Here is an 18,696-nt window from a genome sequence, read left to right as displayed (position 1 = left end):
CAACTAAGGCTACAAACATACTGAAGAATTCAAAATAATAGGTGTTTTTAGGTAGGTCATGTTGTTTTACAGCTCCTTTTGATACCACCAAAAGATGTATTTAAGGTTGAATACCCCAAAGGAAAAGGTTGGGAATATGTAACCTCAGCTAGGTTAATGGTTATTGTGCCTACATGTTGTATTCCTTTATATTGCAATTCAAATAGGATCTCATTTTATATAAAAGTGCTTTGAATCAAATGAGAGACCAATCTAGCTGTAAAAACGTCATCTAGTGACCCATTATAGAGGGAAAAAAGCACAGGTTTTGGCCCTTTAATTAGTTCAGTTCATTTCAGTGATAGTATATGACTTACTTGGGAGCTTGTTCTAGCAGGGGAGTGCCGCTATTTGTATACCCTTGATCAAAGAACAGTATGTTTCTATCAGGGAAGGTCATCCTCCTCGTCCAAGCATGCAGCTTTGGAAGGATGCACATGAAGCAGTGAGGGAGGAAGGGTCACCCACCTAACCAGCCAGATCACCCTCATATCCATGACTTGCTTGGAAAAAAAAAGGTGGAATGAAGCCATCTAGTTATCTCTCTCCTGTCACAATAGGACCAGTGAAATGGAAAGAGTTCCATGGTTCCTTTCTAGCTGTTTTGATTATGAAGTACATCCCAGTTTCCCAAAATTATTGCTGTCCTCTGTTTCTAGATGTGTTGGTTTGGAGCAATGACCGAGTGATTCGCTGGATACAAGCAATTGGACTTCGAGAGTATGCTAATAATGTGCTTGAAAGTGGGGTGCATGGATCCCTCATAGCCTTGGATGAGAACTTCGACTATAGCAGTTTAGCTTTATTATTACAGATTCCTACGCAGAATACACAGGCAAGTCATTTAGCATTTTGAATTCTGGGGAGGGATGTTCATGTAAAGACAAACTATTATTTGAGGAAGTAATCAGTCTTTATATGAATTGATGGAGCATCAGTTATTTTTCATTCATTTATTCCTTTTAAGTTCTAAACTCCTCAGTAGTCCTCCACCCATTAATAGGGTAATCTCAGCTAGGTTAATGGTTATTGTGCCTACATGTTGTATTCCTTTGTATTGAAATTCAAATAGGATCTCATTTTATAATAAAAGTGCTTTGAATCAAATGAGAGACCAATTGAGCTGTAAAATCCTTCCTTTTATGCATGTGAAGTCTTACAAAGCATATTTCCATTACTGGCCATATGGCAAAAATAGGCAATAGCGGGGCAAAAAAAAAAATAGAGTGAAAGAAAGCATAGAGGGAGCATTATTTCTTAATGAACTTGTAAAGGTAATAATAATAACTAACATTTATATAATATGCTAAGTGCTTTACAATTATTGTCTCATTGGGTCCTTATAATAACCCAAAGGTGTAGGAAATTGGAAACTGAGGTTGTGACTTGCCTCAGGTCACAGGGAGTTAGGAAGAGATTCCAAACCAAGTCTTGGGATTCTCTTGCTCTTTATGCTACCTGATAAGTACTTCCCACCCTATTCAGTTATCCCCTCTTTGCACCATCTCCAACAGATGCTCAAACAGTTTCTATTTTTCTTTGTGAGCCAGCTTATTTCACTCAAGTCCATCAGGCAGAAAGGGGATTCAGATAAATGACTGAATTTTTCACTCTTCACTTCAGTGGGTTTGCATTGTATACACACACAAACTTTGTCTGAATTGCTAGTAGCTTTACTGGGATAAAATAAAAGCCACTGATTGCTGAATTTAATACTACTACATGTAAGTTTGGCAAAATTCTATCCTCTCTCTTTTTTTTCCAATACTGTGGAATCAAAGAGGGGGAAAAGTAAAGAAGTTATTAAAAAATACAGTATTGGAGCCATATTCCAATACTTTGCAGTTTGATAATCACTTTAAGGTAGATGAAGTTCTTTATAAGTATTCTCCATTTATCCTCACAATTCTGGGATATTATTGTAATATTCCAATCCTGGAATATTATTAGTAGACCCATTTTAAAGATGAGGAAACTGAGGCAGATGAATGTTATTTTCCTCTTTAAAATGACTGTTTCACTCAAGGTCCAATACTCTATGCTATGTCCCTAGCTGCTTTGAAATAAAGGTGACATAAGTAACATAAATTAAGATTTCCAATATTTGCTCAGTTAGTGACTATAGCACATGAATTTTTTAGAATGTCCTTAAGGTGTCTAATTTGTTTTTAGGCGAGACAAATTCTTGAAAGAGAATACAACAATCTTTTGGCACTGGGAACTGAGAGGCGACTAGATGAAGTAAGTCCTTATGTTTTATTTGAAGAGAATTTATAGTAAATAAAGGATATGCATCTTCTAAGGAAGGAGGGGGTTGTGATTGCTCTTTACTTACAGTAGTAGTCTTACCCTATTATCATTCTTAAGGAGGATTATGGGCTCATTGATTGAAAAATAGAAGGGAATTTAGAGGTTAATTGTTCTAATTTCCTGACTTTAAAGATTTGCAAACTAAGGAAAATGACTCATATGTAGTCATTTCTGTTGCTATTGAGTTGTTTGTTATAATTGACTCTACATGACCGGATTTGGAATTTTGGGAGGGCAAAGGTTCTGGGGCAGTATACCATTTTTTCTCCAGCTCATTTTACAGATGAGGAAACTGAGACAAGATTTAATGACTTTACTAAGTGTCACATAACTAGAAAGTTTTTGAGGTCAATTTGAACTCAGGAAGAGGAATATTCCTAACTCCAGGTCCACTGTTTTATCCTGAAGACACCTAGCTGTCCATATAGTCACACAGGTATTAAAAAGCAGTGCTAAGGGACCACTAGGTGATGCAGTGGATAGAGCACTGGCCCTGGAGTCAGGAGTACCTGAGTTCAAATCCGACCTCAGACACTTAATAATTACCTAGCTGTGTGGTCTTGGGCAAGTCACTTAGCCCTGTTTGCCTTGCAAAAACCTAAAAAAACCAAACAGCAGTGCTAATATTTAAACTCAGATTCACATTCTCCAAATTCATCTATCTTTCCCTTGAACTGAAGTATTAAACTAATTTAACTATTTTGAAATTCATAAAACTCTAATATTAAATATATTTTCCAGGAATCAGTGATAATGAAATGATTCAAGAAATCATAGTTAGAATTTATAAAATGTCTTATAGTTTGCAAAATGCTTTTGCATGTTATCAAATTTGATCATTTAAAGAAGATAATATTGCTCAAAATATTTGGAATTTTGCATAATATATGAATGGAAGCCAACTGTTCTGATTAATTTGGTATCAATTCAAAGATTATAAGAATATTACGTATCATTTAATGCTTTTATCCATTTTAGTCAGAGCGTCATTACCAGAATAATATTTTAAATGCATATGATAAATTATATAAAATTGCAAAGTAAAAGAATTTTGTTGAATTGCAGCTAATCAAAATTTTGAAAAAAATAATGTGATATAGTTTATAAATTTAGTTTAAACCAAAAAATAGTTCATTTAAAGGTAATTTTAGAGACTCAGCTAATAACAGATTACTGAATATTATTCCCTTAATGAGAAATTTTCAGATTTTAAAGTAAATGAATTTTCCATTATTTTTAGCCAGTTGATTCATTTTTGTGAAATGAATTACTTTTAATAATTCCATCAAATTTCATAGGTCCTTTGTTTTTGTCTAGTGATTCAGTCATGTCCAATTCTTTGTGATGCTATGGATACTATTTATTGTCCATGGCATTTTCTTGGCAAAGATACCAGATTGATTTGTTATTTCCTACTCCATTAGATTAAAGCAAACATGGTGACTTGCCCAGAGTCAAACAAATAGTATGTATTTGAGGCAAAATTTGAACTTATGTCTTCTTGACTCCAGGCCCAGCATTCTTTCCTTTAGAAACAGATAAATTGCAACCATTTGTAAGAAGTTCCAAAGAAAGCAGGCAAAGCCAAAAATTGCTTTAAAATGTAAGCCATACTAATGGTGTTTTGATATTTCTGTAGTTGATACAGGGAGAAATGTTGGTTCCAAATATTTCTGGACCCATAATTTTGGGAAAAAGTTACTAGATAATAAATACTAGATAATAAAAATACTTCACCTGAATTATTAGAATATCACTTAGCAGTCATGGCATGTGTAATGTTTAATGTTTAATGTATAAATGTTTCATTTAAGTTAGTCCACAAAACAAACCTAGACATTAATTAGATGGTAAAAACATTGTTTTTTTTATCCATGTAATAGAGATTATAATAAACAGGCTCACACATTGAAGTTTGATAATCAGAGATGAGAAACTGATGTTCAAGGTTATTGGAAAATCCAAATTTCACATGTAGATACTAACAGGCACAGTAGGAATCCAATTTCAAGTTTATTGTTCCTTCCAGTACAAATGATAAAACAAGGGTCTTAACTAGTTTGGGTTGTGAGCCTTCTTCAAAATTATGGTTTTAAATGCATGAAATAAAATATACATAAGATTATAAGGCAAACCAATTTATATTGAAATCCTGTTAATTAAAATATATTTTTTTTAAATGAACAAGTCCCAGGTTGAGAATCTTTGGTCTAAAGCCAAAGTTTAACCTGTCTCCTAATAGTTGACTTCCAAGAGGCATTAAAAATTTATGAATAAGGGGCAGCTAGGTGGCATAGTGGGTAAAACACCGCCCTGGAATCAGGAGTACATGGGTTCAAATCCAATCTTAGACACTTAATAATTACCTAGCTGTGTCACCTTGGGCAAACCACTTTATCCCGTTTGCCTTGCAAAAAAAGAAAAAAACCATATGACTATTTTTTACAAAATCACAATAACTTTAATTTACATGGCAATCTATGGTTGTCGTGGTGAATAGAGAGTTGGTCATAATGCAGGTTATCTACAAGTCTTATATCTGAATTCTGTTGGTTGAGCTATTCTGGGATAGTTTGTTAATTTTTCACTGCTACCAGGTAATTCCCTAAGAAGAACAAGTTGGTGAGTAGGTATTTTGTCTTCATTAGAAGTTTCCTCCCCGGAAGTTTCTTATATGGATAAAAAATAGATCCAGATTGACTCACTGAAAAAATAATCAAGGCAGTAGCCCTACTAAGTTGGTCTTGCAAATTCTATGCCCATTCTAGAGATGTAAAAGTTGAGGCTCATAAAGTTAAAAGCCATTTATTATAGTAAAAAAAAAATAGTAGAGTCAAGATCCTAATTTTTTGATAACATTTTTATAATGGATTGATTTTCTTGGCCTGAGAATTCTAAGTCAAATTATCTGACAAAAAGATATGAATTCAGAAAGTGAGTCTAAATTTCTTGATATATGGGGTCTAACATACATGTGTTTTCCTGATAATACAAATTGAAGGAAAATAATATATTTCCCCTTTATTCTTTAAATGGGCTTAAGAATTTTAAGAAGCTTTTTTTCCCTTCCATTGAAAGTAAAATCCACAATACTATGGATGCTCTCCCATGGGAGCAAAATGAGCTCAACTTATTTGGCCTTGTAATAATGTTGACTTATCTAGGACATATTTACAGTCTAGGACATTCCTTTTCTCAAAATGATTCCAACTATTAATTGGCTAATTTAATAGATAACCTGGGAAAAGCATTTTATGAAAACTGCTTTCCCCCAGATCTCTTAAGGAAGTGGATGTCACATTTAAAATAAAATGCTCTGGAATATATGGTAGCCTTGACAAAAAAAGGGGAGGAAGGGTGTCTCTGAACATTCAGAAGTGGTTACTTTCCAAAGCAATGGAAACAGACCTAAAAGTCACAGAAAAAAGTAGGTACTATTCTGTTAATTATTCCTTCTTCAATGCTCCATATATTACTCTATTTATAGGAAATAGTCCCTTGGCTAGAAAAATACCATGGAATAGTTCATCATAATTTTAGAACTGAAAAAAAAAATTTATTCTAAATGTAGATTTCCTCCTATCTAAGAAAAAAAAAAACAATTGGGGGAAGGGGTAATGAATGAATAGCAAAAAAATTCTAGATGTAAATGAGAATAGTAAAAATGAATTATATATGAAACTGAAAATCTCTGATACATAAAGTATCTTTTTTTAAAAAATATATAGTAAATTCAAAGTTACTCAAAGCAAATAACTTTTATTGAAAAACAACCATTTTGCAAAATGAACACTGGAACAGATTGCTCTCTTCTATCAAATTCATGTCAACATGAGTATTTTTGTGAATCGATCTTCCTGATTAAGACCAGAAACAAGGACTAGAATGACATGAAAAAACTGACACTACTAAACTTAGGTCACAGAGATAATAGTTAATATAAACCAACACCCCTGAGAAAAAAGTGGAAAGGTTTAACTGCTATCGTCTCTGATAGCCGCTGTATCTCAATGATATGGATTTCAAACAACAATATTACTATTATACATTCTTCTATCTAAATTGCAAGGTAGAGTTTGCCCCTCCTCCCCCCCGTAGATCAATAAAAACAATGGTAATTTCTAAAAAAGTGTATTATTTCATAAGTTGGATGTAACCTCAGAGGCTAACTCAGTAAAAATCTCTTTGTGTCAAGGAAATTATTTCATTCTTTGAAGACCAATAGTGAAATCCCCCTTCCCTTTCATCCCCTTCTATTTTCCAATAGGCAGTTGATTTATTTCATTCTAAATGAAACACATCAAAAAGTGTTTCCCTATACTCTGCAAAAAAAAAATCTGTTTTCCTACAACTCAAAGTCCTTGTTCTTCCCTCTGGGATAAAGCTAAATATATCTAACTCTTATTCTTTATGACACCCATCTTACCAAATTATACTGTATAGAGAGTAACAAGCATTGTGCCAGATGATCTCATGGATAGATTGCCTTTCTCATTTTAAAACCCATCCTTAACGAAACCATAGGTATTGAGGTGTGACAGTCAGATGGAATTTGGTGTAATAAAAATTTTAATTATCTATATAATCTCATCATTATAAAAATCAGTGTGTATGAAATGAAACTGATCACAGTTCTCAATTCCAGACCTTCAAACTTACCTTAAAAAGCATCTTGCTCTCATTGCAATAAAATTTAGATTTGATTTATCACAAAAAAAGAATACAGAAAGTTTCAAAGACTTGTCAGTCTTTCCTTTTCATCTCCCCCAATAGTTATTTATATATTTGTCTCTACTTTCAGCAAGAGGTGTAGAAATTTAATATCCTTAACAAGTAAGGGGTGGAAGGACAAAGTTTAAAAATACAGACATTGTATCTAGATTAACACATTTTCAAATACTTATAACATTCTGATTGCATTTTATTTCAACACATTTAAAACTCCACCCTGGAAGAGTGATGACAAGAATTTTAGGCGTGGATCATCATGGAGAAGACAGTTTCCTCCCCGTGAAGTCCATGGGATCAGTATGATGCCTGGTTCCTCAGAGACATTGCCAGCCGGATTTAGGCTAACCACCACATCTGGGCAATCCCGGAAAATGGCAACGGATGGTACAGTAATTTGAACTTCTGGTTTTCAAATGATGGGATAAGATAGTAAAATGTGCATTTTATCACTTTTGGGAATTGATTATTACCTTCCTTTAAAAATTATTCTGTGCTTTCAGCAAAACCCTGAATAAATTACAAGTGGTTGGCTCTAAAATTCCCACCATTTAGATTACATCTGGTTATTACATATATGTCCAGCAAGAGTGTTGGCTAAAGGCTATATTGGGGAATGAAAAAATATGATGTTCTATGTTTTTATTAAACTTCTATTTTTTCAAGCAAATATATGAAGATACTAGATCTTAATAAATTTCACATTCAACAGCAGCAGCCCAGCTTCACCAAATATCTATGTACAGATACATAGTTATGACTATGTATATGTATATATCCCCTCTGACAATGGTATAAAACCTTAAATAATCACTTTTAAAAATTCCTAATAAATATTACTAGATAAATAGTAAGGAAAACTCTCTGTTAGGAAAGAGTTCAATCTAAACATTTTATCTCTCTCTAGTACCTGGCATAAAATGCATACATAGCATATTTTTCATAAATTTGTTGAATTTGAGTAAAGATTTTATCATGAGAATCATTTTTATCAAGTAGCCATTAAGGGAATAATGAATTTTTACTGTTTTATTTCATTATAGAGATTCATTATAGCATAATCTCTTACTTTGCCACATCATCAATTCATGATTTTCAAAGATTTCTAAAATGTCTTTCAAGAATTTTAATGTGTCATCATAAGAACTGATTAGTTACCAAGAGCTAGAATCTTGAATGAAATACAAAAACAGCTTCAACTATGTTTTACCAGGCTATTCTATGTCTTTGTCAAAACGAGAGAGTAATATAGTATGGTTCAAGTTAGATTGAAGGGTAACAGAAATAGAGCAGTCTAGTCCAACCTTCTCATTTTATAGATGAAAAAATTAAAGCTGAGAGGGGAGAAGTGATTTCCTCAAGGTCACACATCTACCAATCTGAGACCATATTTGAATTAAGGTCCTTCTTCTCTTTCAAGACCTATATGCAATCTATTCACTGTCCCATCTAGAAGCCTCAAGGCATTCTTCCCAACTTCTCAGGAAATTCAATGCCAGTAATGCTTTTGAAACTAAAAACTCAGCAAAGCTGAAACTTTTTGGCAAAGAATGAAGATTGTAGGACCAGAGAATTATAGCTTCAAGGGGCCATCTAGTCTAATCCCCTCATTTTACAGAAGAGGGAAAATCTCTTCAGGGGAACCAGAGAAGTCTTAGTTGACTTAGATTTGCTCTTTTGGGGAGGGGACCCCCCCCCTTTAATTCTGGACTTTGATATTCCCTCACCCAGAACTGCTAAAGCCCTTCTCTCCATTTACAGTTGCTTCATCGAGATTGCAGAGGTTAGACAGCTCCACTGTTCGCACATATTCATGTTGACACGCCTATCAAAGGAGGCAGCACTGAACTGCTGTGAGTAGCTATTGTTTACTCCAAAAGAATGTGCAACTCGTTTCCACATTCCCCCTTCACCCCCTTCATCTCTGACATTATTTGGTAGTTGCTATTTCTAAATCCAGTGCTACCATTAACATTTGTGTGCTGTGGTTGAAGGTCTCATGGCGACCTGTCATCTGATCACCACCATCCCATCCATGCTATGTTAATTAACATTATTCTATTAATATTTATATTAAGGGATGCAGTATTTATTAACTAATCAGCATCTGTCCTTTAAATCAGGAGTAGCGAATATCTTATAAATTAATAATAGTTTCATAGGTGAGGAAGACAGTGATTTCGACAAAACTTACCCAATGAAAATGAAATAGTAGGAAAAAGATCTTGGCATCCTTGGTCTTAGGCAGGGGTTTCGTAAACATTTTTTTTATTTTCAGAGACCCTTTCTCAGAATGTTATTAAATCCCTTAATAAAATACATCGGATTACAAAGGAAGTCAATTCTGGTGAAATACAGTTATCAAAGTATTCAACAAAACAAGGTCACACACCCCTGGGTTAAGAGCCCTTGGTCTTAGAGATCTCTGTCAAAAAATTTAAGCTTCTTGACATTTCATCTTGACTTGCTTTTCATCCAAATTATGCTAAGAAGAAAATTTGATAAATTATTACATTTCTGAAAAGTGGAAAAAATCCTTTCAATAATGTCAGGAAATAAGAAAAATGGTCTTGTTAGCTTAGAATCTTTTAATGTAAGTGGGAATTGAGTTTTTTACCCATGAAAAATCCATAATATATAACAGGGTTCCGCTATTCATGATAATCAAAATAAAATAAAATAAATTACTAAATTGACCAATGTACAAGAAAGAATCCCTCAACCTCTACACATACATGGTAGGTGCATTTTCACCAAGTCAATGCCATTTTGTAGAACAGACAGGGACAATTAATTTGAAATACTTTCAGAAAAAATGGTATGTTCACAGGCAATAAGAGAGTATGAAGGGGAATGGATGAGAAACAGCAGTTAACTGTTCATTAGCTTGAATCCCAAGGGCCACCAGAAATCTAATTCATCTTTTGTATCCAATAAGGGATCTAGCTGCATTTATACCTTCTTTGTATCATTGTTTCAGGGTCATACTGATAAAAAAAAAGTCATTAAAGTAGGAGATTTAATTAAAAACATGCAACCCTAACATTAAAAATGTAATTACTACATACAATTTGGCATTTAATTGGGCACAGTCTGAAGCATATAATAATTTCACTAAACAGAAGGTTTTCCAGTATAATATTCTGCAATAAATATGTCCTACATACAACATGCTAATTTCCCCAGGAATTGAATATTGTTCTGTTTTACACAATGAATACTTAATATGGTTCATCATTGCTTTGCTGCTTTTGACTAATAGAAACATTTATCTTTTTCTCCTAACTGGTCCCATTCTGTTGTGTATAAAATGTTTCAGTTAGCATTTTCCTGTTCTCTCTCTTGGGAATACTAAGCATACGTATTCATAATAGTAAACCCATGAAGAATTATTTTAGATGAACAATGTATGTATTCTTTCTGGAAAATTCAGAGCATGCTATTTATTCAATTTTCTGTTGATGTTGAATGGTTTTTGTCAATATTTTGCAAACACTATGGAAATACTAATTCTGATTTTTCTTGAAAGAGAAGCAATGGGCATGTCAATAAATGCCACCTTTGGACCATTTCAACAACTCTGACATTATTTTAACATCACTGATAGTGACAGCTTCTTAAAGTATCTATAGCCTAAGTGGTAAGAAAAGTGTTGCAGTACTCTAATTTTTAAATTTACATAGTATCAAATTCTGGTATCTCCAGTGGTAGTGATCTATATCTTTCCACTGGACTGGATGGTTCCAGAGGCGAGAGTGAGGCAAGTTAGGTTGCATGACCCTTCCTCACTTAAATCCAATTCACTTTTAAGTCATGGAGTCACCTTTCTGACATCATGGCCCTCTTCAAGAAAGAAGGACAAATAACAGCAAATGTGCTCCCTAGAATAATTTAATTCAATTGACTCCATCTTTCTACAAGGATACTGAATTGGTGCAGGGGTCCTTAACCATTTATGATATACCTCCTTTGGCTGTATGGTAAGGTTTATGGATATTTTAAAATGTGAAATAAAGCCCAGAAAATTGCTAACTAAAATTTCCTAATGAAATAGAGATATAAAAATATTTTGTAATAAAAGAAGAAATCACAACCCTCACCTCAAGTGATCCCAGATTTATGGTATCAAGGCCGCTTAGATTTAGAGTTGGAAAGGACCAGAGTTCATTATTAACTTCAGTTCCTTCATTTTTACACTGAGGCCCCAAATCCCATAGGTCATAAATTGCAAAACTGAGATTTGAATCCAAGTCTTCCTGGGTCTCTACATTCATGATTATATCCTTTGTGCTACACTACTTACTTAAAGGCTAATACTATTGAACTTACTTTCAAGTGGATAAAATCTCTTTTCATGTTATATGCTAATTTCTGTCTAACATTCTTAATTAAAGAATAACAAATCTATGCAAATGGTCCCAGGACCCATGACTACTTACTATTCTCAAATTCTATTAGTGTTAGTCCAAGAGGAATTGGTTTTCTAGGTAAACACTCTTAAGAAAGTAAAAAATGTTCTAAAACTAGACTGCAGTTGATAACATTCTATTTACTATTTCTTTAGATGTCATCTTTTCAGTCTACTCTACCTGAAGTGCACTATCACCTTCAAAGAGGAGCTGTGAACATTTACTTGGACAATTGAGCCCTAAGGGAAAATGATGACAAGTCAAGGTTTATTAAGCTGAAAATGTGATTCTTTTCCCATGCATTGTTTGGTTAGTTCACTACAATTGTAAGAAAAAAAGCTTAAGTCATTTTAAAACAAGCATCCTTTACATCTGATGTTTTACAAAATGGAACCACTCATTTTTACATTGTTCCATCTGTTTTACTGTAATATACTAGGCACTTATGTATTACTGTGTATGTATTTCTTTTAAAATGTGTAAGTTTTATGTAAAAAAATTGATATAAATATGATTTTATATAAAAAAATTCTATGGTTCATGGAGTCTGAGTGCAAGCACTTGAAAATTATCCTGTTTGTATCTTATCATTCCATTTTTACAGTTTTTGGATTGTAACAGTCAGATGAATATGTTTATTGGAGTTAGCTTCCACTTGTTCCTCCTTCAAATCTGTCAATACTTAAAGCTGGACACCTGCCTCTGATCCCATCCAAACTGAGTGATTTAACCTGGAAATGGAGCCAAAATGGACCTTCAAAGGCAACCTGAAATGCCCTAAATCTGTAGAAAAGCACTGTGATGGCTCACTATCCTTTTCAACAAAAATACAAGCAAACTGTTTACAAAAGCAATGACTAAAAACAAAAACAAGTTTATAAGGAACATTATCTTTTCTTGTTACCTGTGGACCAAGAAAGAACCTTTCTAGCCTAATAACTACATTTTCATCTTAGGTCTTCAGTCGCCAGCCAGCCAGCATTAGACAATGATCTCTAAGCATTACAAAGAGTCTGAGGCTCAAATTTGCTACTTAAAAAAAAAAATTGAAATTACCCCCAGACACACACACACACACACACACACACACTTTTTTTTTAAATCTTTGGAACAGGGCATTAGCCAGACCCATGACAACTTGTTATAAGCTTTTAGCCAATATGGCCTTGTTGAGACTTCCCTGAAGTCCATTTTTATCAGAGGAGATAACTGAAAGACAGAATAAATGACCTATATAGTGTATAAAAATATAGAACAATTCTTCCCTGTGGCTTCATTTTGGTGGTGTGACTGTTGTTTATTCTTTGTTTACATGGGAAATTTCAAAGTACAAGCTATTAATAATGCCATTTACCTAAATGCTAATTTCTACTGCTTGACCTTATTCTAAGCTCAAGATCTGTCTTTTAGTTATTTCTTTTTGCAGTTTAATTTGCACTGTTTGCACGTACATAACATTTGTTTTGTTGTCTTCTGTTTGACAGATTTCAGTAGAAAGGTAACGGTGAGAGAATTTTCCCCCAATTGTCAATAAAAAAAAAAAATTCTTCCACTGCTGTGTTTAATCTTTGTTTTATAGTTAGTCAAAACAAAGTATGTAGTTTGGAAATATGTAAATAAATCATCTCACAACATTGGTACCTCAATGAAGATCAAATTAGCCACCATATACCAAGGATAACTGTCTTACCTGGTTTTGCCACAAGAGGGAAGACTAGACTCACATATCGTTGGATTTGCCATTAAAAGAATTTGTGAATATGTGATTTAAACCTGTAGAAGACACCCAAGGTTTGCAGATGGGGTTGGAACAAACCAGGAATCATGGTGCTCCTTAGAGGGAATTAAACTAGGGAAATTCCTATCTATAAAAAGATAAGTGAACAGGTGATTTTATTCATTATCGATAACATTAGGTTAGGCATAAAAGGAGTATTCAGGGGGAAAAAAACGATATTAAAGACATCTCTAAGAATTAACAGTCCCTTTAAAAAAAAATCAAGATATCCTCCACCAGATTCCAAAATTCTGGATCATCTTTTATCACTGGTATAAAGGTAATCTATGACCTCAAAGACCTCTTCATTCATCTCTTGAATTATCTCCATGGACCCCTCCCCTAGGTATTGTTTAGAGTGTATATTTGAAGACAGATTTTATACACTTTGGGGTAGTTTAGAGAAGATGTCATTTTTTATGCTTTCTAAAAATAGGTGTTTTTGAGTTTTCAATCATGGCTGCCAATTCACAACTCTAGCCTTAGTTATATATCAGGCTGTCTTTCATATAAAGCATTATAATTTTGGTTCAGCTTTCCAAGTGGGCCAGAGTTGCATTTAATTTTCTTAAGAATTAAATAAGGGGGGAAAATCCCATAAGAAAATTATCCTATAAATTGAATCCAAATTTTCTTAAATGAGAACGAAACAGGGGTGGCTAGGTGGCGCAGTGGATAAAGCACTGGCCCTGGAGTCAGGAGTACCTGGGTTCAAATCCGGTCTCAGACACTTAATAATTATCTAGCTGTGTGGCCTTGGGCAAGCCACTTAACCTTACAAAAAAAAAAAAACCTAAAAAACAAAATAAGAATGAAACCAAACATTTAAAGACATTACTATCCTAAAAGAGATGCAAAGTGACTAGATATATCTCACAAGGGGAAATTCGGACTTGATCTATACTTTCCTTGTCCAGGGCAGAGGAATCAAACAGAAGACCCATTCAGCCCACAACATTCTCAAGTGTTTACCCACCAGCTTAAAATGTAATTGAGAATTAGCAAAATCAAAATACCACAAAACAATGTTACTTTGTGACTAAGTCAATACATGGCCCACAGGGGGTCATATTTTTTTATGATGAAAAAAAGGAAGGGGGCCTATTATGCAATAGAATTGAGAAGTCTTGCACTAGACTAGAACTCAGGTTTTCTTGGTTTTGAAGACAGTTCTTTATTCACAAGCTATCTAAAATAATGGAAAGCACAAATATTCTAGGATTATATTTTCAAAGCCTTTTTTTAAACTGATTCCTATGATTAAAAAGCAGGAGAGTGATAAATATGAATGAAGAAGTGCTCAGATGGCCACTCCTGCTTTCTATAGACTAAAATTCCCTGTAGGTATAATTATCCCTTCCACATCAAGACCTTCCCTATTATGGTTTCAATATATTGCAGGTTTGGCATAAAAAATTAAGTTGGAATTTGGAGGAGTTTCATCAAAGCTGTAGATGACGCAAAAAAAGTTTAGGAAATTAGAAATGCAGAGAAGACATGTTTAATATCACCATATTTTATCTTTTAATTCTATAAAACCTCCATAAAAGAAAAAAAATTTCAGATTTCTCTGTTAGGAAGGGCCAAAAAGTTTTACTCAGATTTTCCAAATCACATAGTCATTTAGCCTATAAATCACCCCTCCTCCCAACAATATGGAAGGAATAACAATGTACCGCAATGAACCTGGGATCTGACTGATGTGGATCCTTCTTTTAGTGATAATGAACACAAAGCTTCTCAAGTTTCCACTTGGAAAATAGTTCTTCCAAGTTCCTACAGAGTGTTTTCTAATTCCTTTGATTTGGGTCATCACTAAAATCTGCAGTTAAATGGATTCGCCTTACCTTTAAAAACTAAATAAAACGTTGCCAGTGCCTGTTCATCCTCTCCGTTTCACAGTAACTAAACAGTACTAAACAGATGGAAGCTAGGTGCTTAAAAGAAGAAACTTTCTCCAATAAACTCTCCATTTTTATCAATGAAACCATATTCAAAAAAAAAGACAGAAAACAAGGTAACTTTTTTCATGCAAGGACATTATTGATTTTTAAATGTTAGAAATTAACAGCTGAAATAATTACATGAAATACCAAAAAAAATCCTATTCCTTTAAAATTTCAAGGTAAGCTATACAATTTTTTATACATTGAATTAATTGAAAAACTAGGAAATCATGTTCTTTTGCTTCTTTGCTACAGTTATGGACAAAATTTAAAATAAGTGCTTCCTACATAGTAATTGTTCATTTTCTCTAGTGTCTCAAAAACTTTGCAATACTTTTAAGAGTACACTTAACAAAAAAGACAAGGAAATAAGATGACATACTCATTCAAATAGCAAATTCCAAAATATTAGGAGTCTAAATCCCCACTACTTTTGTTTTTCCTTTTAACAGAACTACAGCACTGTACATACAGTGGTGATAATCCATTCTCCTGACCCAAAGGCATTGAAAGGTCCTGAAGTACCTTGTGAATCATCCAGGATGAAATTATACACAATACAGTTGACTGCACACACCTTAAAGGGAACAAGTGTATTTCAATTCATTCTAAGTTTGTTCGAAATTGGGTTTATCAGAAAAATTGCTTCATCAGAAATCTCCATTATCTCCCTCCTTCTAGATCCATTTGGTCCATTTTACTGTTAGCACAATTGGAAGCACCATGGTACAATGGAAAGGTCATTGATTCTTGAGTCCAAAGATGTGATTTCAATCTCACTTCTCACACTCCTGTTAGACATTGGGCAAGTCACTTATCTTTTGTGGACTCAGTTGTGTACTCATCAATCAAAATGAGTAAAGGAATTAGATCTCTGAGGTTAAGTCCAGCTTTAAATCTATGATTAATCATGTTTTCCTTCCCATGCCAGCTACATTTTTTAAGGTTAATTGGTCACTTAAAATGAGTACTCTCCTTCTATTCCTGTGCCAGACTTCTAACTTCTTCAAAATAGTGGCAATTAAATTTGAACATAAGGCAAGAAGAAGGGCCAAAGTAATATTTGGCTTCAGTTTTTTTCATCTGTAAAATTTAAGAAGAAGGAGGTGGAAGCAGGGCAAGATAATCTTTGCAATCCCTTGCAGCTCTGATAGTCTAAAGTCTCATTAGGTTCATTATAGAATTTAGCATTATTATATTAAGCAAAGCAACAAAAACATTAAAAAAATTAAGCTAAAGGATCAATAAAAATACTAAGACTTGTATCAAATATGCAGTAACCATAGATAAAGTCAATTAAGAACCTTCCATTCAAATACATAATTATTCTACTCTATTTCCTAGTTACTTTGCTTTGTACCTGTCAACTATCCACCTTATTTCTGTATGCCAAAGTAAAATTTCTTCTCCACTGTTATGCAAGTTTATGCAAGGTCACGATCTTCCTTTCAATACTTCTTCTATATGGCTAAAGACACGGGGATCCTCAATTGTAGGAGTTATCTGGAAAGAAAGTCAGAGAATTATAAGTACCTTTTTCTCCATTTTTCCTACCCAATTTGCATATTATATTTTGTGTTTGTTTAGTCATTTTTTTAGTCATATTCAACTCTCCATGTCCCTGCATGGGGGTTTCTTGGCAAAGATACTAGATAGGTTTGCCATTTTCTTCTTCACATAATTTGACAGATAAGGAAGCAATAAAGGTTACATGACTGCCCCAGGGTCATACAGCTAGTATTTTTCTGAGGTCAAATTTGAATCTTCCTGACTCCAGGTCTGGTGTTCTATCCACTGTACCATGTAACTTCCCTTGCATTTGGTATACTTATGGGCAATTCTATCCTTCTTCTCTGAGGTAGTTCACAGTGGATTCGAGCACTGGCTTGGGAGTCAGAAGGATGGGAGTTCAAATTCCACCTTGGACACTTGCCACTGACTAGCTGTGTGACCCTGGACAAGTTACTAAATCCTGATCACCTTGCATCCAGGACCATTTCTAGTCATTTTGATTCATATCTGACCCCAGGACCCAGATGACCCTAGAAGAGAAAGTGAGGTTGTTGATTTAGCACAGAGCCCCCCCCCCCCACTCAAACCCAATTCATGTGCTTGTCATGGCAATACTTCCCTGATGTCATTCAAGAATGAAGGACAAACTACAACAAAAAAAATAGCTACTTGTAAAAAAAAGATCCAAATGATAATAAACTATTTTGAACCTCTTTTATATTAACATAAAGAATGAAACTATTGAGAACTTTTACAATGAAAGCATACCTTCTCTGCAGGCAAACATTCATCAATTTACATATTACAACCATGTAAAGAGATACCTGTTTAGGAAATATGATGCTATATAGTGGGATGAAAGTTGGGCAGTGTTACTAATGCCAATCTTTTTTTTTAAATTGAAGGTGTAATTGTACCATCCCTACTTTCTTTTTTGTTATCATTCCCAATATTATAATACACATGAAAGTGATTCATGTAGAATTACTTATGTGTGTATAGAGATCTTCAACTAAACACACAAATACATGGTCTAGTTCAATAGTTAACTGGCAATCCATGAATATCTTAAAATCAAATTTTTTTCATTTAAAAAATATTTTTATAATTGTATTTTAGTAAATGGGTTTCTTTTATATATATACATATATATTCCTTTGTATATATGGATTTTCTGTATTCAAAACCATTATATTAAGAAGGTTTTACAAACTGCCAAAAGGTGTGTAAGACACACACACACACGTGCGCGCACACACACACACACATATTTTACATAAAAATTAAGAAACTCTAGTCTGGGTCAAGATGCTAATTGTTTAGGAGGACAAATCCATTTGCAAATTTCTTCATTTAGATTTTAATTATCAGCTTAAGTCATTTATACTAGAATAATAATCTCAAGGTTGAGTCATAGAAGGAGGGGAATCAAAATGAGCATTTATAAGGAACTTCTGTTTGTAGTCATCAGAGAAGTAGTAAAGCATTGGGGAATACAGATGATGGACTTTGAGTCAGAAAGTCTTGGGTTCAAATTTTCCCTTGTATTTTTCTAGTTATATGTCCATAAATAACGCATTTAACTCCTCAACTTCAATTTCCTTATCTACAAAAGGAGAAGGTTGTACCAAATGTTCTTAGAGGTCTCCTCTAGTTCTAAGTCTATGATCTTTTGTACCTGCTTCTGATACACATTAATCGTCCAATCCTAGACATTTACCCTCTCTGGGACTTCTTCACATATCAGTAAAATTATGTGTTTCACTTCATGGCAGTCATTACTAAAAGCTGGCACCAGGCAAGTGCTCTGTCTCATGTATATGACGATTTCTTCCAAAATTTTCTCCTCTATAGCTTTTATGTCCAGGGGAGAAATTTCCTATGTGAGCATTGAATAATTTTTAGGAATCGTTAATCATGCACAGTCAGGGAAGGATGGCAGATTCTCACTTTCCTTCCGTACACAATGTGCTAA

The 18,696-nt window shown here is 33.9% G+C and overlaps 2 protein-coding genes across 6 annotated transcripts in view; one reads left to right on the top strand and one right to left on the bottom strand.

Annotated features, from left to right (window-relative positions):
- PPFIA2 (PTPRF interacting protein alpha 2) overlaps positions 1 to 13,289 on the top strand; it is a 190,207-nt gene extending 176,918 nt beyond the window's left edge. The window contains exons 23-27 of the mRNA XM_074221063.1: positions 699 to 874; positions 2,212 to 2,280; positions 7,305 to 7,464; positions 8,839 to 8,930; positions 11,642 to 13,289. Of these exons, the coding sequence (XP_074077164.1) occupies positions 699 to 874; positions 2,212 to 2,280; positions 7,305 to 7,464; positions 8,839 to 8,897 (464 nt within the window). The 3' untranslated portion in view covers positions 8,898 to 8,930; positions 11,642 to 13,289. The remainder of the gene's footprint in view (positions 1 to 698; positions 875 to 2,211; positions 2,281 to 7,304; positions 7,465 to 8,838; positions 8,931 to 11,641) is intronic.
- ACSS3 (acyl-CoA synthetase short chain family member 3) overlaps positions 6,126 to 18,696 on the bottom strand; it is a 276,057-nt gene continuing 263,486 nt past the window's right edge. For 4 of the 5 annotated variants that reach the window (XM_074226518.1, XM_074226521.1, XM_074226520.1 and 1 more), the window contains one exon: positions 6,126 to 16,712. In XM_074226518.1, coding sequence (XP_074082619.1) covers positions 16,644 to 16,712 — 69 coding nt within the window. In that variant the 3' untranslated portion in view covers positions 6,126 to 16,643. The remainder of the gene's footprint in view (positions 16,713 to 18,696) is intronic. The other variant, XM_074226517.1, reaches the window with a different exon arrangement.

This window comes from Macrotis lagotis, chromosome 2, assembly GCF_037893015.1.
Source record: "Macrotis lagotis isolate mMagLag1 chromosome 2, bilby.v1.9.chrom.fasta, whole genome shotgun sequence".
Classification (NCBI taxonomy): domain Eukaryota; kingdom Metazoa; phylum Chordata; class Mammalia; order Peramelemorphia; family Peramelidae; genus Macrotis; species Macrotis lagotis.
The sequence above is the reverse complement of the archived record's forward strand: the minus strand, read 5'-3'. Positions and strand labels throughout refer to the sequence as shown.